Source organism: Sinocyclocheilus grahami, unplaced genomic scaffold (genome assembly GCF_001515645.1).
Source record: "Sinocyclocheilus grahami isolate Dianchi unplaced genomic scaffold, SAMN03320097.WGS_v1.1 scaffold702.1, whole genome shotgun sequence".
NCBI lineage: Eukaryota > Metazoa > Chordata > Actinopteri > Cypriniformes > Cyprinidae > Sinocyclocheilus > Sinocyclocheilus grahami.
In genome coordinates, this window is record NW_015505881.1 from 136812 (window position 1) to 162613 (window position 25802).

At 37.0% G+C, this 25802-nt stretch overlaps 1 protein-coding gene across 1 annotated transcript in view; it reads left to right on the forward strand.

The window, feature by feature from the left end:
• The window catches only part of camk2d1 (calcium/calmodulin-dependent protein kinase (CaM kinase) II delta 1), a 100097-nt gene that overhangs the window by 26042 nt on the left and 48253 nt on the right, over positions 1–25802 (forward strand). Inside the window, 1 exon segment of the mRNA XM_071582314.1 lies at positions 19708–19767. Coding sequence (XP_071438415.1) covers positions 19708–19767 — 60 coding nt within the window.

Sequence of the window (25802 nt, forward strand, 5' to 3'; positions counted from 1 at the left end):
CACACATGTTTGTGTTGGTTACATTTAACCAGAGGCTTTCAAGCAGCACTGTGTGTCTAAAATTAGCTAATTTAAAGGCAAACCGTGAGAGACAATCCTATGTTTACCCGGTTTTAAATAAAATGATGATGCATTTCTGCTGTTTTCTTAAAAAAAAAAATTCTGGCATTACTTCCCACACATTTTCTCACTTTCGTCTTTCAGTGTCAGCCATAGGTTAGTTTCTTTTCGTGCCTTGAGCGTGTCTGTTTATATCCGAGAGGTTGACTTCCTCAGGAGCCTTGCCAATATATTGGAGCAAATGTCATTGTTATGCAACCCAAGACTCTCCATTCACAAATCTATCATATGTTTTGTTGTGGATGCTGTTTTTATTCCCTCAGTTGATAAGATCTAATTTGGCTAGAAATCTCTCTTAGATCATTGTTATGCTTTTCCAGAGAATTACCGTTTGAACGTGTGAACAGGACCTTTTTAAAAATACTGGAAAAATCATTTGGCAATTTTTCTGACATTACTGGTACTTCTAGATCACGTATGAGGTTTGGATGTGCTGAAGTAAGAGGTCTGGGCAAATCATAAAGATGATGTGATTATTCTGTGTTGTTTACATTAAAGACCTGTTAACACAGAGCACATTGATGTTTAATGTGCTGCTTTTTAATAGTTTTTTTATGTAAAAATCCCAGACAAACGTCTTTGACTGTTGTGCCATGTCTCGCTGCTTTTTCAGCATCTTGTTCATGATCTTTCAGCATCAGCACATTCTGCATGATCTGTCCCTTAAGTGAAAACGTGAAACGTCTTTTCCGATGACTAACATCACAGGGTTTACTGGTATTTTGGTGCTGGTGTGTGAATGGCATGTTAACTGTAAAAAGATGGAAAGCCATTGCTTATGTGAACAGCATTGCCTCCTGTGACTTGTATTATTAGAATAGAGATTGTTGATGGGTGTTATGCAACATTTTTGAATTATTATTTTATATATTTATTTTATGAACAAGACGTTTCTATATAAATGTTTTATTATTACACTTTACATATGCTTAATTATCTGCTGAGTTTATTGTATTTCATTTAGACATCTTAAATATCAAATTTAGACACGTCAATAAAATGCAGGCTAACAACAGTAGCAATAGTATAATGGTAATAATACTGCCATTTGACGTGTTTATCTCAAGCTAAATTCATTATTTTGTAAATAGTACAAAAATATCAAAAAGGCTTGTAAAAAGGTGTGTAAAAAGCATGTTTATTAATTACCAATGAATATTTCAAGTTTTTTGGTAAAGAATAGAGAGGAAAAAAATAGATTCTCTGATGCGTCATGATTCTCTCTTCAATGATTCGGAAAACTTCAGAATCGATTCTGAGCTTCTGCGTAAGGGTACTTGTAAGCGCTACAGAGCTGTATTCTGCTTGCTGCCAATTACACACAAACACACATGCAAAATTGAATAAGTGTACACTTGCATAATGTTTCAAGGAGAAATATACATGCTGGCTTCATTACACAGGACAAGCGTGTATGCAAATGCACGCTTTGCTTAAAGGGGAGGTCTACCGACTCTCTCTCGCTTGATTGTGTTTATGGGGTGCACTGTAACATGCTTCGTTTAAAAAAAAAAATCACATTATTTTTCACATATTTTACCTTTATTCTACACTGCTTTTTCATTCTCCTAAAAATTATATGCTGACTTCCTGGTTCCTCTCTCAGAAATTCGCAATGGGCTCAGATTGGTTTGCTGGCCCAGTGTGTTACGATTCGCTAACCGCTTGGGGCACGTTGTCCAGAAACGTCACGCCTCTGTAGTTGCATGCGCTTCCAGTGGATTGTAAACGGTGGTGTCAATATTGCCATATCAATTTGAGCCCGAGTCAGACCCAGAGAATATTATTGAAGAGGATCGAGCAGAACCTATGCAATCATGACTTTTACGGGATGTTTCAGAATGGTATGTTTTTTTGTAGTTTTGGATACGCTGTTATTTGTAAATGCTACTGCTTTTGATGGTTATGTTTTGTTATACAGTTTTATCCTTACTAAAGATTTAGTACCACAAAATAAGTGATTGTATTTGTAGCAGTTCGAAGGGATTATTTGATTACAGACTGTGAATCTGCAGTGATCGCTATTGACTGTATAGCACCGTTAGTTTTGTCTTTGTACAATGAGTGTGTTCAAATATCTGTCATCAGAACTATGAGCCCATTACGAAGACTAGCCATGGCTTTACTACAGTGGCCAAATCAAACACAGAACCATATTTAGCGTGCCTGTAGCTAAACGAGCACAAAAGCGATGATCAAAGAATAGTTTACACCGATCACATAAACGCTAACAAACACCAACATTCGAAGTTCACTAGTGGAATTAAAAAGAACTTTGTAGGCATTTGTAGGCGTTTGGCAGATACGTATGAATTAGCATTTTGCTAAACGGCTAACGGAGCTAAACAACGTTGCCCTTTGTTTACGTCCCACAACATAAAATGGCCCCACCCCCTTTTTTGCATGCTCCCGGGGGGCAGGGTTTTTGTAAATTTCAGGGTTTGTGATGTCACTAACCCAGGAAATATGCTCTTTGAGCATCGTAACTTGTTGTTTATGTTCAAACAGCCACATTACACATAACTAAAGTTAAAAAGGTGAAATTATTATCTATGACCCCTTTAACAATGTGCGGTTTCGGTTTTTCTCTTCCAAATGCTTTACAAAGACATAATTTTATTGACAGACGGCTCCTTTCAAATGCTCACATGCACTTTGTGTGCGTTCGTGGTGAAGCTGCTCATGGCTGAGCAAGTCTATATTAATTAGAAGTAGCTTTTGCTGCTACAAACATGCAGTGCTGGGATATATCCTGGCAAATGCAACCTTCCAGTTCCATTTGTTTTATTAATAAGCAATATTGGAAGTAAATCATGACTGTACATTATCCCTTATTATTTTTTCTGGATATATTCGGACTATTCTGGATAAATAGGCCTACATTATTTATTTGTACACCATTGCTATGATTTCATCACCGGCCTGAATGGATTTGAGTGATACTATTTTGCTACTCGCATACCTTGGATAGAAATTTTATTAAATAAATAATACTAGTTAGATAGTGGTCATGTTGATATTTAAATAAGATTGATTGCTAAACAACATTATAGTATAAGGCAAACAGAGCTATACTGTAGTGCTATATGAGAACTAATGACAGTTCATAATAATGACTGAGTTTTGAGCAGTGTGAGCAGCAGATGGGTTTTTAAGTTCCACTTTTTAATTAAGGCTAAATAAACATCATAAAAATGGAGGAAAAAAAGCTTAAAGCATCAGCATTTTGGGATTATTCTGGATAAATAATATAAGTCATACATAAGCATGATTAAAATATCAATATAAATAACCAACAATTATGACTCGGATGTTTTTCAGCAAGAAACTATCAAGTAAATCATTGTAAAATCACTGTAAAATCACTTCACAGATTCAAGTGACTGTAGAATAATGTACTCGGTTACCTACGTAACCTCGGTTCCCTGAGATACGGGAACGAGTACTGCGTCGCTAGACGCTATGGGGAAAAACTCCTTTTTCTCCGAGGACTGAAGACTTTTTCAATCACGCAGTGTAACGTGATAAAAAAACGAACTAATGGCTCGGTGAAGCCCGCCAGAGCCCACCAGAAGGGGCGAGGCCATCTGGCTATTTAAGCGGGCATAGGATCTCAGGTAAATTCGACTGAATCGTGCAACGTCATGGCACAGCAAGGAATGCAGTACTCGTTCCCGTATCTCAGGGAACCGAGGTTACATAAGTAACTGAGTACGTTCCCTTTCGATACTTCACTCGTACTGCGTAACTAGACGCTATGGGGAACAAATGCAATCCCGCGTGCCATGAAAGAGGAACGACTTATATGAACTGGCCTTGAGCAATAAAGGCTCAGAGGGACCAATTATGCACAGGGTGAGCCCTGCAGTAGGCAAGCCTTCAGATAATCGTTCCAACGGTCGTATGTACAGCCTCAGCACTAGTAATAGGGCCAAGAGCGTTCCTGAAAGAATCAGGCAGTGCCTGAGAATTAGACCGCCTTAGACAGGCGTGTGCCACTTTAAGCAGATAAAATCCGGGCCTGCAAGGCCGGAACATCCAAGTTATAGAACCTGGCAAAGGTGGACGGCGAGGCCCAGCCAGCTGCCGCACAGATGTCTGCTATGGACACACCACTAGACAATGCCCAGGAAGAGGCCACAGCAAGGAATGCAGTACTCGTTCCCGTATCTCAGGGAACCGAGGTTACATAAGTAACTGAGTACGTTCCCTTTCGATACTTCACTCGTACTGCGTCACTAGACGCTATGGGGAACAAATGCAATCCCGCGTGCCATGAAAGAGGAACGACTTATATGAACTGGCCTTGAGCAATAAAGGCTCAGAGGGACCAATTATGCACAGGGTGAGCCCTGCAGTAGGCAAGCCTTCAGATAATCGTTCCAACGGTCGTATGTACAGCCTCAGCACTAGTAATAGGGCCAAGAGCGTTCCTGAAAGAATCAGGCAGTGCCTGAGAATTAGACCGCCTTAGACAGGCGTGTGCCACTTTAAGCAGATAAAATCCGGGCCTGCAAGGCCGGAACATCCAAGTTATAGAACCTGGCAAAGGTGGACGGCGAGGCCCAGCCAGCTGCCGCACAGATGTCTGCTATGGACACACCACTAGACAATGCCCAGGAAGAGGCCACGCCTCTAGTGGAATGGGCTCTCACCCCTATGGGGCTCTGAAGGCCCAGGAAGGAATATGCTAGTGCAATAGCGTCAACTAACCATCGAGAGATCCTCTGCTTTGTGACCGGGGACCCCTTGGTGCTGCCGCCAAAGCATGCGAAGAGTTGTTCCAACTGCCTGAAGGGGGCAGAATGCTCAATGTAAATTCTCAATGCCCTGACTGGGCAGAGAAGGTTAAACTCCTGATCCTCCTCAGAAGGAGGAAGCGCAGAGAGAGTAATAACCTGGGCTCTAAACGGAGTGTAGAGCATCTTAGGGACATACCCATGTCTTGGCTTTAGGACAACTTTGGAGTTGTTAGGCCCAAACTAAAGACAGGCAGGGCTTATCGAGAGAGCCTGCAAGTCACCTACTCGCTTAACCGATGCTAGCGCCAGCAGCAGAGCAGTTTTCAGCCACAGTGTTTTTAAGCTTGCAGACTGAAGTGGCTCAAAGGGGGAGCCTTTGAGGGCTCTCAGGACTGTGGGGGGCCGGGGTGGATGGAGCCTCCTGGATCCCCTCAGGAAACAGACAACTAGGTTTTTCCGGCCCACCGACTGTCCGGCTATAGGAGCATGGGAAGCTGCTATAGCTGCCACATAGACTTTGAGCGAGGAAGGGGAGCGGCCCTTGTCCAACAGCTCTTACTGTCTCTTTCTCCGAGTTGACTGGGAGACGAGAAACGTGAGAGCGGGGGAGGCAGGGCTGCCCAGCGCAGTATTCTATGATCCGTTCAGAAGGATTGAGCCGCTCGATGTAATGAGGGGCGCTAATCCTCACGTGTTAATACACGCTGGCAAATCAAAGTGCTCAGTCCTCTTTTTAGTTGTGATATGGGCCTAGTGTCTCAGTCTAAATTAAACCTGCATAAAACTAAAACAGCAGACAGGCTGCATTTTACTCTCTGACAGTAGGTGGCACTTATGGAACAGCAGAGATAAGGGATAAAAAAAGCCCCTTATCTCTGCTGAAAAAAAATGTTGGGGCATTTTTTTGACTGAAAACAGGCTATAGTGATTATTTTAAAAAGCTAAATCAAATTTCTTAAGACAAAGATTAAGTTAGTAAAACCATTACATTATTTTATTTTTTGTTTACTTTCGCTAGGACACTTTTCTTAATATTTAGGCCATCAACTTTCAGCTTGGCACATTAGTGAATTTAACATCCAAAATGAACTAAAACTACCAAATTATTTCATGTCTCAAATCAGCTCATTCTTCCATTACACTAGTAAAGGTTGTTACCTAACACACTTATTCACTCATAAAACAATGCCCTAAAAACACTAACACCAGTTAGACAGTATTTCATTTTGTAGATTTGGAATGCATTTAAATATGTAGAAATGTGGCAAAATGCTGTCTTACACAATTTTGTATAATGTTAAGTGACCTAAGTATTGAGAAATGGGCAAGCAAGCAAACAAACAAATAAATAATAATAATGAATTATTTATTTATTTATTTATTCATTCATTATAAATAAATAATAAGTAAACTTGACTGGAAGAGATCCTCAGAAGGTCTTTGTTTCCAGTTGAATATAATTAAAACCTTGTGAGATGCTTTATTTTCTCTTTCATCCGTATATACAAATATTTTCATTTTCTTTATTTATATTGTAGAAAAACATTCAGAATCATACTTGTGAGAGATATGTTATCTGTCCATTGTTTTTGAAAGCCAATCTCTTATCATCTTAAAATAAAGACTCTGTTCTATGTGCAGGTATTATGCAAATGTGACAGGAGATGTAAATGAGCGTTTCTTTCTTTTTTGTTTTTTACGTGAATGGAAATCTGAACATTGAATAGCTCTGTAATTGGCTACTGTGCATGCGCAATGCATGATTACCTACTAAGCAAAAGCAACTTAAAAAAACTCATGAACGGATAATTCTGTTACTTTAATTATGCTACCTTGGAAGTTCTGTTGGCGTGCTGTCAACATTTGAACCATATCTATTTCATGTTTCATGTCATTTCTTAGTGATTTCCTGAGGCAAGTAAAACTTAATGATTTTTGCATGCTGGATGATAAAACGGGTAAAATATTTTTACATTGAAAAAGGAATGCAAGCCATAGCTAGTGCCAGAATATCATACAGACTTGATAGTATTGTTCACTAAAACAAGTAGAATTAAAATGTTGAGCTAAATGTGGACAAAACAAAAAGTACACACACAAATCACTTGGACATGAAAACACACATGCTCTTTGTCCATGACGTTCCTGGGTTTGACCATAACTTCACTAAAACCGATAATAGTTGCAGTTAGATTTCAGCTCAATACATCATTCCGTTATCTTTAGCTTTCACCTTTTAAAACCAAAAAAACACCCATTTTTGAAATGGAATCAACATGCCCTCTAGCAACTAGTGAAGAATGAGAGGAATTTTTGTTTGCTGTTCATTAACAAGTCAGAACATAAAGATAGACAAAAAATATGTATGAAGTATATATCAAAGGGGACGAGGCCCAAACACATTCATGCGAATCCAACTCAACAAATGTCCTCACGGTTGCTATGGATACTGCACTGCATTCCTTTGGGGGTTTAGATGACGCAATCCCAGATTCTACACCCCAAAACATACACACACTCACTCCTTGGCTTTCATTGTAAAACAGAGCTCTCATTCAGAAAGCCTTTGTCTGGAACAATGGATTTGATGCCACAAATGTCACACACATCATCTTGTACTAGAAGCATTGCTTCAAGCTGCCTCAGACTTTGGTCATGTCTTACAATATGTATTGTAAAGGAAATCTATTTATTTGGAGCAAAAGTTGGAAAATATGTTGCATTACAAATTCAAAAGTCATTCCTACCATGCAGCACATTATGACATCAACATAAAGTATGTGTAGCAATATTAAATTTTAAACTGACACATATTTTAAAGGTGGAAATAATCCGTTACCTTTTATCATAATGTCACATACCAGTAGATTTGAAATAATTATTGTAAATTCTTTGTTTTGTTGTATTACTCTGTTTCATCACATTCAATCCTGTTTAATAAAAACTGGCATGTTAACGGAATTTTTTTTTAAAAAATATAAAAATCAACTTCAATTGACAAGATACATGTATATGTAGAAGAAATCATATATATATATATATATATATATATATATATACTGTATATATATACTGTGCCCTCCATAAGTATTGGGACAGTAATGACAAAATCTCTATGTTTGCTGTGGAGTCAAGAAATCTGTAAATATTATTAAAAGCTGAATATGAGACAAAACTACTGAATGTCACATTTTATTATTGGGTGATTCAACACATAGATGGTTTACCAACTAAGAAGATCAGCACTAGTCTGATCAGCATAAGCATTGGAACAGTTGCCTCACAGGTCTTTATGAGTGATCAGCTGTATCCTGTTGCATTAATTGTTCAGATATTAAAAGCAGGGAATGTGTCGTATCAGTTATATCCATTGCTTCTGCATTCTGAGTCTTGCATTCGATGACGACACACAAACCAGGATGAAGACGAGGGAGCTGACTTTGAGAGAAAAGCAAGCAATTTGGATTCTAAAAGAAAATAGGAAGTCAATTAGAGCTATAGCAAAAACAAAGGGCATGGAGAAATCAAGGGTTTGGAAACCACCGGCGACATCAGCAACCAACAAAAGCTTGATCGGCTGAGAAAAACAACAGTAGTTGATGACAGACCAATCATAAAAGCTGTGAAAATGAACTCTAAAATATGTGTCTGTAAAACCACCAACAACCTCTAGAAAGCTGGGGTGATGCCCTGACAATCTACTGTCCACAGGACTCTTTGACACAGAACTACACAGGCTACAGTAGGATGCAAACCTCTGACAAACACTAAAAATAGAAAGGCAAGATTACAATTTGCAAAAAAAAACACACAAAGGTGAGCCAGTAGAGTTTTGGAACTGAGTTTTATGGACAGATGAAGATTAACCTTTATCTAAGTGATGGGAAAGCAAACGTGTGGAGAAAAAGGGAACTGCAAATGATCCTAAGCATACAGCCTCATCTGTAAAGCATGGTGGAGGTGGTGTCTTGGCATGGGCATGCATCAGAGTATGTGAGCGGAGTGGAGCGGAACGATTTCCCCTCTGCGCTCTGAGCATTTAATAATCACTCCGCTCCGGGTTCACCATTTCTCGCTCCCGCTCCACTCCTCGCTCACTGATCTGAGAAACACCGCTCCGCGTCTAAAGTATTTCAGTATGTTTGAAATATCACAGTTCTGTTCATAACATTAAAAAAATAAAATAAATAAAATAACAGCAGTTTCAAAGTGGCTTATTAGAACACTAGTGTTCAAACTTTTTCCTACCACATGACAAGCTAATAACATGGTTGTCAGCATTAAAAGGCATAATTGCTGGTTTTTGCTGTGCAAATTTAGTTTGTGATGAAAATAACTACTTTTTCGGCAGTTATTTTACCTACGGATCGATGCATTTCTTGCAGATTTCTGCTCATTCGAAATCGGATACAGATGAAGTAGCACTGTAAGATTACATTTGTTTGCGTGAGAGCGATTGCGTGTGAATAAGTGTTCTTGTTTAAATTAGGGCTGTGCAATTAATCTAAAAAAAATTTGATTTCGGCCTCCAACGATTATGAAAATACAATAATCTAGATAAAATGATTATTACGCCCCCATTTCGCCCCCTTTTCCAGCGCTGCGCTTTCATTCCTCCATAAAAGCCCAATTTCATGTGCAAATCAGTAAAATCATGTAATGTGACATTTGTAAAATGGGACGTGCTTGATTTAAATAAGTATATTTATTCATGTTTTTAAAAGCGTGAAAGAGAACTTGCGCTGCTCCTCAGGAAGATATATGCGCTCACAGACGGAACAAAAAAAAAATTCGATTTCGGCCTCCAACGATTATGAAAATACAATAATCTAGATAAAATGATTATTATGCCCCCATTTCGCCCCCTTTTCCAGCGCTGCGCTTTCATTCCTCCATAAAAGCCCAATTTCATGTGCAAATCAGTAAAATCATGTAATGTGACATTTGTAAAATGGGACGTGCTTGATTTAAATAAGTATATTTATTCATGTTTTTAAAAGCGTGAAAGAGAACTTGCGCTGCTCCTCAGGAAGATATATGCGCTCACAGACGGAACAGAACACGGACATGTAAAGTAATCTTTTAGCTCAAGGCAGGGGTGGGCAAACTTGGCCCTTCCAGGCCACTTTCCTTCGGAGGTAAGCTCCAACCAATGAAACACACATGAACCAGCTAATCATTGTCTTCAAGACTACTAGAAGGCTACAGGCAGGTGAGTCATATCAGGGTTGGATCAAATCTCTGCAGGAAAGTGGCCTGGAAGGGCCAAGTTTGCCCATCACTGGCTCAAGCTGTGCGCCTAAACGGTCAAATACACGCAAAAATGTGTCAAAATGCGGCGCTTAGTGATTTTTCATGTATACCTTCGTCGGTCATGTAATAAATGAATGTAAAGAGTTGAGAATGAAAATACGTGTGTAACGGTAAATTGGATCCGTGCGGCTCTTAAAGTGACAGCGGGCTATTTTCCTGCTATGACTGTGTGCTTAATATTAATCAAACAACAAAAGACAAATTCAAAGTCACACGTGAAGGACTTTTGTAGCTTTAATAAGAAACAAAAAAGTTTAATTCTTATAGTGAAGACTATGCTGTTTTATTTTACATTTGATTATTCATTTCTGTAGTAGGCTAGGCTGGTTGAGAATTGCATAAAAAACATTAAAGCACAGTTTGTTTCACTTGTATCTTTTTATTCTATTGTATTTGTCCTTTGCTTTTTTATTACTGACAGTTTAATTATTTTCAATAATTTGTAGGACTTTTTGTTTGTTTGTTTGAAATTCCGCTGGTCTCTACAATGTAGATGTCATAGCAACCTTATTTACAGGAAGTATATATTTGATATATATCACTATCTTTAAATAAATCACTCATATAAAGTTTTGGTCAAATGGCCCCCTCATAATCATCGTTAAAAATGTTAAATAATCGTGATTACAATATTGGCCAAAATAATCGTGATTATGATTTTTGCCATAATCGAGCAGCCCTCGTTTAAATCATGCTATCAGCTGAAAATATTCAGTATCTAGAAGGAACAAACACATTCCTTGAGAACTATAACTTCCTGCTCATGTCCATTGCCGTCATCATAGCTTCACATTCTTTCTGATTTGAGTGATCCTTGTCTATCAAGCTAGCTAAATATGTTTAACATGTGAATTCTTGCTAAATATGTCATTATATTATGGGCTGTCGGCATGAATTGTACTCGTGATGGAGCGGTGATGGAGTGCTCTTGGAGCGAGTGAAAACCACGACGCTCCGACTTATAAAAAATCCGCTCCTCACTCCATTCAAAATCACACCGCTCCACTATATATATACACTGAGCAAAATTATAAATGCAACACTTTTGTTTTTGCCCCCATTTTTCATGAGCTGAACTCAAAGATCTAAGACTTTTTCTATGTACACAAAAGGCCTATTTCTCTCAAATATTGTTCACAAATCTGTCTAAAGAGAGAGAGAGAGAGAATATATATAGAATAAAGTTTGGTAGCAAATAGGTAAAAGTGTAGAATTGCACTGTCTGTTTGCTTATGTGCATCAATTGGAGTGTAAAACAGTGAGAGATGTTGAGGCAGGTGAAAAGCATTTGGTTAATGGGGAATATTGACCTATTGTGCGTCTTGTTGCCGAGCCCCGCCTTGGTATAATGAATGACAGGTTGGGGGCGTGATTGGCTCGGAATGCATTTTCAAATCCACAATGGTTACGTTTACATGCACAGTTTTTGGTTCAATCAGACTGAATTCATTCCGATTTATGAATCTGTATGTAGTGTTTACATGAACGCTAAATAAAGTGATCGGGTTGATGTGCGTGTTTATATGTCACAAATCGGAATTGAGTTTTTTTTTTACATGCGCACACTGCATAAATATAGAGTTTTTCACTGTTTGCACATAATAACCACTCTCCTACATGGTTTCTTTATTTGTTTTTAACAGCAGAATTAATATTTATCCATTTATGGATAAATATACATATAAACCGCTGTGCCGTGCTGCTCATATTTATCACACAGTAAAAATGCCCCTCCCCGCACCCAAAAAGGGTTGCCTGTGGATGAGAATCCAAAACAAGGACTGGTGGGAAGTTGTCCTGCTCCACTTCACAGTTGCCGAGTGAAAGGAGAGTTTTATAATGACAGGACACACATTTATACGACACTTTATTCAAAAGGAAGAACTGCTCGTTCTGCGCGTCATACGTCATTACGCTATTTCTGCGTCTCTGCACATGCGCAGTCCTTTCAGTTTCGGGGTTCAATCCGATCGAGTGTTTACATGCACTCTCAATCGTATTATAAAAGGAATAAACCACTCCCTTCAGTCCGATCGAAGTTGAATTCCGATCGAGCTCAATCAGATCGATTAAGGTGTTTACATGATGGCTTTTCAGTCCAATTGAGCCGTCAATCCGATTACAAACTGATTATTTGGTTGCATGTAAATGTAGCCATTGACTAGTCTACACTGATCGCAGGGTATTTAATGAAAATGCAATTCAGACCTCTTAAGTGTAAGTGTCAATGCATTTAAGAAAAATAAAATACATTTAAATCACCATTTTTGCTATATTTTGCTGCACATTTGGCTCAGAATGCATTCTGAAATTCACACTTTATTTTGCTACATTTATCACGCGGTATCACAATAAAAATGCAAGTGTCCTACCCGTAAATCTAAATGCATTTAGGAAAAACAGCATTTAAATGATAATTTTGCTACAGTTTTTGCTTGGACATGTTAAACATATCTAATCAATTTGGCTAATACAATTTCATTTTAATTTTGCAACTTAAAGCATTAAAATATGTTTTTAATTTACATATTAAAACTAGTGTAGGAAATGGCAAATGTAAATTATATAATTTAATTTTCATTTTGCACTAAATGTTGCACATACTGTATGTATAGGAAAATGTAAATTTAAATAAAGAAATACATTGCCATGTTACATATTGCATTGTCATTTTGGATATTACATTTCAAAATTTATTTTGCTACCCATATGGTTCCATAGTTTAACTTGTATGGAGAGCTCCTTTGGCCACATGATGTGGATTCATAGCAACAGCTTCCAAATGCAAATGGCACACTTAGAATCAACTCCACACCTTTTGCCTGCTTAATTGATGTAGAAATAACGAAGGAATAGCCCACACCTGTCCATGAAACAGCTTTTGAGTCAATTGTCCAATTACTTATGGTCCCTTGAAAAAGGGGAGAGGTACATATTAAAGAGCTGTAATTCGTTAACCTTTCCTCCAGTTTTGATGAGAATACCATTAAAGTAAAGTTTTTGGTATATATTTATATTCATAATTTATATTATATATAAATATATTTAATATATAAACATAACATATTTTTCTGAAATATATACATGCATGTTTTTAACCTTTCCTCCAGTTTTGATGAGAATACCATCAAAGTAAAGCTTTTGGTATATATTTATATTCATAATTTATATTATATATAAATATATTTAATATATAAACATAACATATTTTTCTGAAATATATACATGCATGTTTGTGTATTTATATATACATAATAAATATATACATTACACACATACATTATGTAAACAAAAACTTTTATTTTGGATGTGATTAATTGCTATTATTTGACAGCACTAAAAAAAAAAAAAAAAAATATGGAAAAAAAATAACTTGAATGATTTTAGCAAATGGCTGCAATATAACAAAGAGTGAAAAATTTAAGGGGGTCTGAATACTTTCCGTACCCACTGTATATACACAGTATATACCGTATATATATATATATATATATTGACGAGATTCTAAGGCCCATTGTTGTGCCATTCATCCACGACCATCACCTCATGGTGCAGCATGATAATGCACGGCCCCATGTTGCAAGGATCTGTACACAATTCCTAGAAGCTGAAAACATCCCAGTTCTTGCATGGCCAGCATTCTCACTGGATAGGTCACCCATTGAGCATGTTTGGGATGCTCTGGATCGGCGTATACGACAGCGTGTTCCAGTTCCTGCCAATATCCAGCAACTTCGCACAGCCATTGAAGAGGAGTGGACCAACATTCCACAGGCCACAATCAACAAATGTAATCCAACTATTCAAATGAGCATTTGCGGTGAAAAAACAATGCAGGGTCTGAGTCCTTAGCTCATTTGAATAGGGCTGGAGTTATCAGATGCACATTTGCATATACAGACATGGGGGAGGTTGCCAAAAATTAAGGATTAAAAAAGAACCATAGATACATAAACAGACAGCAGTAGTTAGACAGATTGACATTGCCTAAAGAACATCCAGAGAGACAGTAAATGAAAGATGGGCAGCTTGTTAGAGAAGACTAACTAATGAACTAACAAAACTAACAAAACTAATGGGCATTCACCATAGTTGTAAAGTAATATGAAAAAATAATGGCATATGATTCAATTCTGGGTAATCTAAAGTTTTCATGAAAAGGAAATTGGAGAAGTAGAAATGGGTTCCAGCATCTACAGCATCTGTGTGTGTGTCCACTTTGGATGGGTTAAATGCAGAGGACTAATTCCAAGTATGAGTCACCATACTTGGCCACATGTCACATGTCACTAAACCCATATGGCTTTCTTGCTATTACTGGTTGCTCTTTTTTATGCAGTTGCAATGAATGTGGTCTGCTACTTTTACAAGCTATTATATGACTTGTGAGGATTTTCCTACTTTCATGATGCAGTTGTGTTCATGCCGAACAAACGGAGAAAAAAAAAATCTGTGCATCTTGACTCATTTGTGTCTAAAACTAGGAAAATTAAACATTAATTTGAAAATTAAAAAATAGGCCTATGTTTTTGAAATAACTGCACCACTTGTAGTGCACATTGTCACATGACGTCACTGCTGCATGTTTAATTCAAATTGAAATCGCAGACAAATTTAGGTCAGTATAACAATATGGTTTTAAATATGTATCATTACATTCTGCATGCTTCACAAACACAAAGCTGTCGCTGGGGATGTAACCTAAGGTACAAAAGCTGAAAGGTACATCTTATTTATCCCTAAATAGTAGGGATATAACGATTCACTCAACTCACGATTCGATTCGATTCATGATTTTGATTTCACGAGTCGATTCGATTCACAATTTTTATTTATTTTTTTACAAAATGAGGTTTAAGACAAATTATAAATAAATGTGTCCTTTTATTATTGCTTGGACAAAATGCTGCATGTTTCTTTGCGAAATTGAAATATAACACTAATTAAAGTGTTTCCTTGGTTCCCGCTGTAATCAAAGCAGTGCTGCACTTATGAACTTTAATATGCATTTTACAGAGGCAAGATGAAAAGAAAAAATACCATCTAAACTTTTCTAAAGACAGTAAGTTCCCCTCAGACATGCTTTCAAATAAACTCCTACCCCTAAATGAATCGCGATTTGTTTAGCATCTCAACCGATTTGAATCGTCACATATTTGAATCGATTTTCAACCGGCTCGCGGTTAATCGTTACATCCCTAGTAAATAGTATATTAAAAGTGCATATTAGTACCTACATATTTACATACACAAATGTACCTTTTGAAAGGGTATTTCTTTCTCATTTCGTTCCACCACTCTATTTCAAGTTTCAGGGCAGCCTCTGAACAAGGTTACCGAATTTAAATATCTGGGTTCGCTCATTAGGAGCGACAGTGACTCCCTCTCCGATGCGCGTGCACGGGTCAACGTGGCATGGCTTAAATGGCGACAAGTTTCAGACATCCTCTGTGACCGCCAAATGCCCATAAAACTCAAGGGCAAGATCTACAAAACCATCATACACCCAGTCGCGCTATATGGTTCCGAGTGTTGGCCAGCCACCACTAAGCACGAGCAGATCCTCCATGGTATGGAGATAAAGATTCTTCGTTGGTCTCTCGGCCTCACGTGATTCGACCGTGTCAGAAATGAAGATGTCCGAAGGCGCAAGGGCGTGGCACCCATAGTCGTCAAGATGTGTGAAGCCCGACTCCACTGGTATGGCCACATCATCAGAACTGGCGATGATACAGTGACAAAAACAGCATACCACCTATCACCACCTGGACAATGACCGCGTGGTCGGCCAAAGAAGCGGTGGCTCGATCGTCTGGCGGAGGACATGCACTCAGTCAATATCACCCCTGATGACACCCTGGACCGAGCTAAGTTTCAAAGGGCGTGCAAACAAGCGTACCCTGCACCAACACAGGATACACGCTAGGATGAAGAAGACTCTATTTCAAGTTTCTCTTTCACCTCTTTTGCACTAATTTGCTTCTTATGCAAACTTTGTACCTGCCAGGCTGCTACTAAACACCAGGCCTCTGTTGACCTCTGTTTACTTCTGTTAATGTGATATTTGAATGAATGAATCTTGCATTAGCTGGAGAGAACTATGACTGTGGAGTGTGGATATCTGCCTTATACAGTAGCACCACATCAAAATAATAAATACACATTTTATCAGTTCGTAATGTACTTTATTTACTTGATTTTTATGCTGTTTTTACAAATAGTGTTTTGGGAGTTTTTGTCAAATTTAGTTCAACTCTGGGTACAAATTTGTCTCAAAAATTGGTTAAGTAGCACAGTATGTTTTGTACACTGAGTGGATGGCCTGTTTTACTTTTATTTTATGTTCACGTTATCTCAGATAAGATATGGGAATGTTTGGAAAACCTGCTTGAAAACAATTATTTTGCAATTTTTGTCTAGTGTCAATACTGGTGCAGATATTGCACACAATTCAAACTAAAACTGGAATATCTTTAATTATATTTCGATTTCTGCATTATTCTGAGCTCCATCTACCATTTTCAATTTAACAATTTTTCAATTACAATCAGAAAGAATAAAAAATATTCATTTGGACATGGTTATGACTTATTCACCTATTTTGTTTCTTGCACTATGCATGTCAATGGACAGTTGACTTGATATGACAACTTTGAAAATAGATGCCCTATTTCTGGCATTCGCTCAGTTTCTGTCAGATGGGAACTGACTGAACTGGGTCAATGCAACACTTAAAATATTCAAAAACTAGATTTGAATGAAAAACTCTCCATCTGGGACATTTAATGAAGAACATGGATTTTGACCAAACTTTTCTAGTAATGAGGATAGTACAAAATTGATAACACTTGTCCAGAATGAGTTACAGGCTATTATTTTACATGAACATGAAGCCACAAACAGAGGACATTTAAACTCTCGTCGCTATTGTAAGCAATCAGTTTAATCTTATTATGTCATAGGTTTCCCAGCTTCCTTTTAGACATGTACCTGATTAGACAGACTCTAGACAGCATGCTGTGCCTCATTAATGGCTCAAGCAGTTGGAATTATGGCGGCAAAAGCACATCTGATTGGAGCTCTGGGATTAAGACTTCAGAGACAAGCAATCTTATTGGCTAAACAGCATCTGGAGGGATTGGTGAATTCCATTTCCACCACCCATTCTACTACTGCCGTCTCCCTATGAGCAAAGCGCTCAACTTACCTGAGGCCAAAAGTATCAAAAGAAAGTATTTTTTGTTAATAGGGGTGTACAGTATGGATCAAGTCTGTACAATTTTAAATTAAAATGCAGTCAAATTAAAAACACAGAGCATATTCTTTCAGTAGATGGGATGCACTTACCGTTTTTTTTCTGATTGCTAAAATGCATCGGTCAAAACTGAATTTGCATTGACTTATGTTTTTCTGACTGTGTGAAGACAATGCAAATTCAGTTTTGTGAATAATTGAAACCTGTCTGGGAATAATTTTTAATTACTTCCAAAATCCAGGAACTCTTCTGTTAGTCATAATCTGTCACTTGAAAAACACTTTATAGGCCTATTTGTACCACTTTTTGTTTTTTAAATCAAAAGTTAACACACTGCTTTCGAAACTGCTAAACTATCCTTCAAAATAGAATAATGTCATACATCTGCACATAATTCTACTGAAATATACTGTATAGGAAATCTTAGTATAACATTTACAATAAAAACAGTAATAATAATTCCAAACACCGCTTTTTGTAATATCAGCTGAAAACCTGCATACCATCATTTTGTAAAAGGGAACAAATTCTAAATAATTTTGTTTGGAAACATAAATAAAAGAGGGCAGGGCATTTAAAATATGAGGATTTTTTTCCCAACTTAAATTTTTCACAAGCAAACTACCAGTGTTGGGCAAGTTACTTCCAAAATGTAATACATTATATATTACTAGTTACTGTCTTTTGAAAGTAATTAGTTACATTACAATATTACTGTCTCTGAATTGTAATGAGTTACACTACTTTTGAGTTACTTTTGAGTTACTTTCACCAAAATATCCACAGAAGTATTATAAAATGCCAAAATGTAGTTTATTGCTGCTCATTCTACACCCAGTGGAGGGTAATGTGGTAGGTCTATATAGCATACAATTATAAAATCATATTTAGATGCCGGTATGTAGGTCTACATTAATGTTACGTTGTAGTTTAGGTTAAACACAGATAAGCAGAAACCACATTATTACATTCATAAATAACACCGGTAAATAAAGCAAAATGTTATAATGTACAAACAATAAACACAATACCTAGCCTATAGGCAAATTTGAACGGTTTCAGAGGAAAACAAGAATGAACCATATAGGTTGCTAACCAAGCCAAAACGAATTAGGCTAATCAGTGGCGGCGCTAGGGCGGGGCTTGACGGGGCCGGTTAAACAAGCAAACTTATGTTGAGACATGTATGAAATATTTTGGTGGTTTGAGCGGGTTTTGGAAGTGAGGCTAACTGTTTGCCAATATGTATGTTGGTAATGCATAGTGTATGAAAAGTTCTTAAAAATGGGTGGTATTCAGTATTATTATATATTACTGGCACACATTCACAAACAGTACTCTGTCTATATCAATTACATTTGCAGTGTATTGATTCCAGTTTGTCAGGTAGCTGCAGGGCTCTCAGCTCAAGGCAATCACAGGTCCCAGGCTGCTGGTCCCATTGGCCTGGACCATAATCCACCCATAGTTGTATCTTGCACATTTATACAGTTAGACACATATATACACCAGCACATTCTCTTTATTTCCATCTTCCACCTTTCCTTCATTTGCACACCAGAACACAATGGTTTTAAAAAGGTCAGTATTGATGTGAATTTTCACATTGACCAGAACTTCTGCGCACTTTCAAAAGACATTACTCCATTTCTACAATACTATTCACTCTTTCACTGTATAATTTCTTGTCCTCTGTCAGTGTGAGTAAAAATGCAATATAATTCCACAAATTTTACTTTTACACAAAATAGATAAAGTTATAGTATAGTAAAAGATTGTCATAAAAATAATATCCCAAATAATAAAAATATGAATAATAATACATAAAAAAATAAAATATGCTTTCATTTTTTTTTGTTTCATCTTACAAGAGTTTCATGAAATTCACCCAAAAAAAGCTTTAAGACTTTTTTGAAGTATTCACATTTCATCAAAATTAAATATTAGAGTTCATCATTAGATTGGAATGACTGTTGTTTGTTTGTTTTTTATATTGTTTGTATATTTGTATATTCTGTCTAATCACTTGACCTCAGAGGAATGAGCAGAGACAACATTTATTACCTTTTTTGGTTTTCCTCATTTAAACCAGCAGAGCAGGTCCAAAACATTTATGTCCTGTTATATTTACTACATTTCTATTGCTAAACAAACATTTACATTTTTCGTCATTCAGCAGAAACAATTATCCAAAGACAAGTTAAACAGTCAAGTGCTTCTAGAAGAGTCAGTGTTTTTTTTTTAACAAACACAAACATGTTTTTCATTTTTTTGTAGATCACCAAAAACTGGAACGAGAGGCCCGAATTTGTCGTCTACTCAAGCATCCCAACATTGGTAAGTGTCGACACACACTAACATTCTCCAGAGAAGGTTCACTTGCCATGGCCTTACAGCACAAAAAAAGCCACTGTTTTATGAGCTGTTTTATGCAGCATTTAAAATATAATAAGTATTCAAACAAGATGTGGTATGACAATGTTCAAGCTTCACAGTATTTTTCTGTCCTCAGTGAAAGCAAAAATTACCTAGCTGTCTGGTGAGTGTGACTGGGGCGCGAGTGAGAAATGGAAATCCCGGTGTGGATCCAGAGCAGAAAAGTGATTACAGAATACTTTTAGCATGGATTGAAAGACTGGGGAAGCCCATGAGGGCAAAGAGGCTGTGGCTCAGACCATGTAGCTTTAACTCCCTGTGCACTTCCTTGGCTCGCGAGGCTACCCAGTGTCACAATGAAGCAACCAACAAAAGGCTCTTATCACTTGTTGTAGCTAGTTTGGAGAAAACCTAGTTTATACAGCATCGCAACATTGCATTGCAAGAGTATTGAGTATGGATTTTCACTCTGGTTTGAGCGCGGTACTCTGTTTTAAGTTCCATTAAGACAATTACATTTCTTTCATAGTGCTCACATTCATGGATTTTTCAGTGCTGACCTCTAGCTGTTAAGGTGGTAACAGCTAAAAATGGCCATGCTTTTGTGCCCACACTCACCCACCTCTTAGCCAGATGCATGATTACAAGCGTGGGTGAATTCTAGCAGTAATTATGGCTATAACACAAAGCTACAGATAAGCTGAAAAATTTAGTATCACATTCCCACCCCCATATGTTCATCCATTACATGAGAACACTAAGCCATTGAATCTATTGAATCTGTTTTTGTTCCAGAGTTTACATCAGATGACAGAAAATTTTAACAGTTTTATTCTAATGTAAATTTGACAACCTTACTGTCTATCTGTCTGTCTGTCTGTCTCTCTCTCTATCTATCTACAGTATCTATCTATCTATCTATCTATCTATCTATCTATCTATCTATCTATCTATCTATCTATCTATCTATCTATCTATCTATCCATCTATCTATCTATCTAATCTTCATTGGCATTACTTTAAACAGGACAATATTGCCAAAGCTTTAGTTTGTGATTCCAAATTTAAAGTAATAACATGTTAGGGCATTTGCGGTCAACAGTCAGATTTTCATTATTATGACATCTGTTACTCATAACATAAAACCCAGTGGCTTTCCTAAACTAACAGAGGGATTTCTCCTCTCCAAAGCAACCATCAGCTGGAAAGCCATTCTCTTCCTGTTACTATGGCAACAGGTTTGAGCAACCATCTGTATCATAGATGAGAGAAGATGCATGATATATTTATACAGAGGGGATTCCTCCCCGTCTCTTTTTTTCCCCATGTAATCCATTGTTATTTCTAAATCAAAAGGTCAAGCCTTTCCCTATTAAATGAGTGTAACTGTTAATGAGAGCTCCTCCACTCACCAAATAAATGAGACTGAACCCAGATCAGAAAAGAGCCACAATAAGTGAGCTACTTAGACACTGTAGATTGCCATGATTGCGAAGCTGCAAGCTCATAATTTAAATGACTTAAACAGTCAAGTATACTGTACATACATGATATACTTCAGAAATCATTCTAATATGCTGATTTGCTGCTCAAGAAACATTTCTGATTTTTATCAATGGAAAAACAGTTGTGCGATTTATGCAGAAACCATATACTAACATTTAAATGTTTGGGATGTGTGTGTGTGTGTGTGTGTCTGTGTGTGTGTTTTAATAGAAATTAATACATCTATTCAGCAAAGAAGCATTCAATTGATCAAAAGTCAAATGTTACAAAATATTTTATTTCAAATAAATGTTTTTCTTTTGCTTTGTTCTTTGTACTCAAAGAATCCATAAAAAAATTAAATAAATAAATAATTTAAAGTGTTTTTAAAATTGAGAGTAATAAGAACCAGTTTTAATAACTGAGCACAAATAATTATTGAGCAGCAATTCAGTATATTATAATGATTTCTGAAGGATCATGTGACTCTTTAGACTGGAGTAATGATGCTGAAAATTCAGCTTTACAAAACAGAAATAAGACAGAACTATAAACTATAAGTAACATAGTAAAAGTACAGACACTAAATACATTACAGTATATAATGCAACATTTATACAACAGTTTGTGTCTTCTGGTTTGACTGGCAAACAAGGCATGCCATTTTTAGACCTAGACTTTACATTTAATTTATAGTGCAGTTGTATTACAATAGTAATATATTACCTGTCTTAGGGTTAAAGGGGTCATATGATGTTGCTAAAAAGAACATTATTTTGTGTATTTGGTTTTATGAAATATGCGGTTTAAGGTAAAAAAAAACCACATTATTTTCCACATACTGTACATTATTGTTTCTCCTCTATGCCCCGCCTTTCTGAAACGTGTCGATTTTTACAAAGCTCATCGGTCTGAAAAGCGAGGTGTGCTCTAATTGGCCAGCTATCCAGTGTGTTGTGATTGGCCGAATACCTCAAGCGTGTGACGGAAATGTTACGCCCCTCACCATATTGTGATGCCGTGTCCCGGCCGGAGTGACGAGACAAAAACATGAAAACCCATTATAAACGAGGCATTTGTTGCCTTCAGTGGGGACATAATTACAGATTATAATTACTTATACTGTCTTTTTACGTGTTGTGTTGCATCGCACAGCGTAAACATAAAGCCATGTCTGCATTTGTGATCGGAGAAATTACAAATAACTACTCTACACTGCTCAAAACTCGCGTTTGAATCATCAGTAACAAATACTTTAAATATGAAAACGTACTTACAGACTGTGAGTCAGAACAGCCAGCATTGTAGTCTACTCTACCAGGATCAGGAAACAGTCCTCCATAAAATGTGCTGCACACATCTGAATATTTGGGTTGAACTATTCGGGAACAGTGTTGTAAATACAACCTAACCACTGATTTCTAGTTGTGTCCTCTTTTGGAAGACCAAACAAAGTAGTTTCACTTTTACAACGAAACACACAACATGGCGGCGGCGGTGGCAGCAACAATAAAAGGCCTACGCCTTTCTTTGAGTGAACATTTGGGCGGCGTTATGCAAATCTTCCCACACCGTGATGTAGACATGTGGGGGCGTGTTTGAACGAGGCATTTTAGGAGGATAATATTAATCTAATATTTTAGTGTTTGCATGATGATGTACTACACCTGGTCATGTAAAATGGCCTCTTTTTACTTGCTTGTTATGCAACCATGCAGAGGAATTGTTGGAGTTAATGACTCCCATGAGGAAGATGGCCATACCATTTCAAATGCCTCACCATGAAGAGGAGGCAACAGGCAGTGTGGGTGAAGGCATCCGTTGACTTTGTCCAAAGATGAATCATCAGACACGTATTACTTTTTCCATGGCTCAGTATTTCAGCTTTCAGAGGCTTTGGTCATTTTGAGGTTGTATTACTGAGACAGTCTACTCATTAGGCAGCATCACAATTGAAATAGACTCATGTGTTATTCATGGATGATTGACTCGACTAAAAATCACTAAGTGAGTTCTGACTTAGATTTTTTAATATGTTAGTAATATATGTTTAATAACTGTCCATTAAAATGGGAGTAACTAAGGCAGATTTTATTTTCCTGAATGGCATGTACTCACAATTTATTTGAATTTATTGCAAACTATAGGTAAATTATTATTATTATTATTATTATTTATTTATTTATTTGCTTTAAACAAACAGGGAACATTAATATCCTCTACATTATATACTGCAGTTGTAAGTGTAGACAACAGGGTTTACACAGCCATCATTTGAGAATATTGTACACAAAGTGATCAGCTAACTAACCTAAAACTAACTTTTTGCCACACCTGCCAATGGCCGGTGACATGATAAAATTGACCGGCCAAAATTTATTTTTACCGGCCATGAAACTCTTTTTGCAAAAACAGGCAGTTATTACTAATACAATGTCTAAATATTTTTTACAATATTTTTAATTTGTACTGCTGGTGCATTTCCCCTCAATTTTCCCTATTAATTATAGCCATTCAACATTACAGTATAATTGAAAGCCATTATTTTTTAACATTTAATAGGCTCTGAAATATATAACAACTTTTAATTTAAGTGATTTTAAAACAATCTTCACATAAACTATATTATATATGCATAAACTATGCATATTAATCTTTATTCAAGCTATAAAAGTTAATCAGCGACTAGAACAGTCCAAGGATTTCTCTTTTTCTCTCTTTTTCTTTTGTTTCTTTGATTTACATCAACTGACAGACTTCAGCGGGTTTCACTTTAAAATCAGCGCTGTCTCTTTAAAAACCTGATGCATATGACGCGGATCTGACACATCCGTATTTCTCCCCACTCTTTACAGTCATTTAAGACTTTATAACTCATTTAAGACTACGTTTACAAGCTAACCAAAACCGCGCATTTTGACATAATTGTGTGTGTTTTCGTGCGTTGAAGCACTACTGGTGAGCTGGTATACAAAGTGATCAGCTAACTAACTGACTACATATGACATGTAGATGTATATACCCATACACACATTCATATAACATACATCCAAACACCTATAGTGCGTTGAAACACTACTGGTGAGCTTTCTGAAGCGGCTCAGCCAGGGTGCGAACTACGGGGGAGCTAGGGGGAGCTCGGCTCCCCTTAATAAGACATGGGCTCCCCTGAAAATGTGATTTGTGAAATTTTGGGGGGTCTCAAAAAATATTGACAATGTGTTATTTTGACGTGCAATTTCAGTTTTGTGTAATGTGATCATTGTGGTTTATTATGTGTTAAATTGCAAAAATATCATTCATTCATGCATGACGGCGATTTAAACCTAATTCACTTCAATAAAGATAACTATACATGCTATTCTTGTCATGAGCATCGATGTGTGGGGGCGCTGCGGTGCAAATTCCACTCATGTTTAGTACATGTTAACTCAAAGATTCGTAGAAAAAGCAAGTAGTGCATACACTTGTAGCTGTTATGTATCTTTGTAAGTCATTGTAAGCCTTCATTCAATGTAAGCCCCCCCCGTAAAAAAACAACAAACAAGTGGGCTCCCCCAAAGTCCACGGTATAGTTCGAACACTGGGCTCAGCGTATGTTTACAGTCGAACGCGCAGCCTTTCAAACTATACTTCACTGCACTGTTTAGCCGTGTGTTTAGCACACACACACACACACACACACACACATACACACACATATAAAGGTACATGTATACATGTACACCTTATACATACACATTGTACATGTCCACTCCAGCCGTGTATACTCACTTCTTCAAGGCATATATATTTATATATTTACAATGTCTCTATTAAGATACTTGACAGTGAAATAATTTAACTAATTAAAACATAGAATATATGAATACAAGAAGTTACTAGTGACTATTACACCTCTTATCTCTCAGGATACTGCTTGTTCCCTTAAAGGGTTAGTTCACCCAAAAATTCAAATTAGCCCATAAATTACTCACCCTCAATCCTAGGTGTATATGACTTTCTTCTTTCAGACGAATCCAGTCTGAGTTATATTAAAAATGGTTTAAATGCTAATCTTTCAAGCTGTTTAATGCCACTCAGCGGGTGTTTCATGCATCAGTCCAAAAGAAGTAAAATAAAAAGTGCCCATCCATAAAAAAAAGTGTCTCACACGGCTCTGGGGTGTGAACAAACACCCGCTGAGTGGCATTAAACATCTTCAAAGATCAAAGACAATTTTTAATATAACTCTAACTAGATTCGTCTGAAAGAAAAATGTCATATACGCCTAGGATGTCTTGAGGGTGAGTAATATATGGGTTAATTTTCATTTTTGGGTTAACTAACCCTTTAACATTAACATAAGCAAGAACTAAGCAAAGGCGGTAATACAATAACCTAATAGTTCTTTGTTGAAATATTAACAAGCAAAATATAAAATTATAAAATTATTTAAAACACTCAGAGTGCACCCCTAAACTTGACCCCTAAGAAGTTATGTCAAAATTATTAATTAAGGATTTTATTGG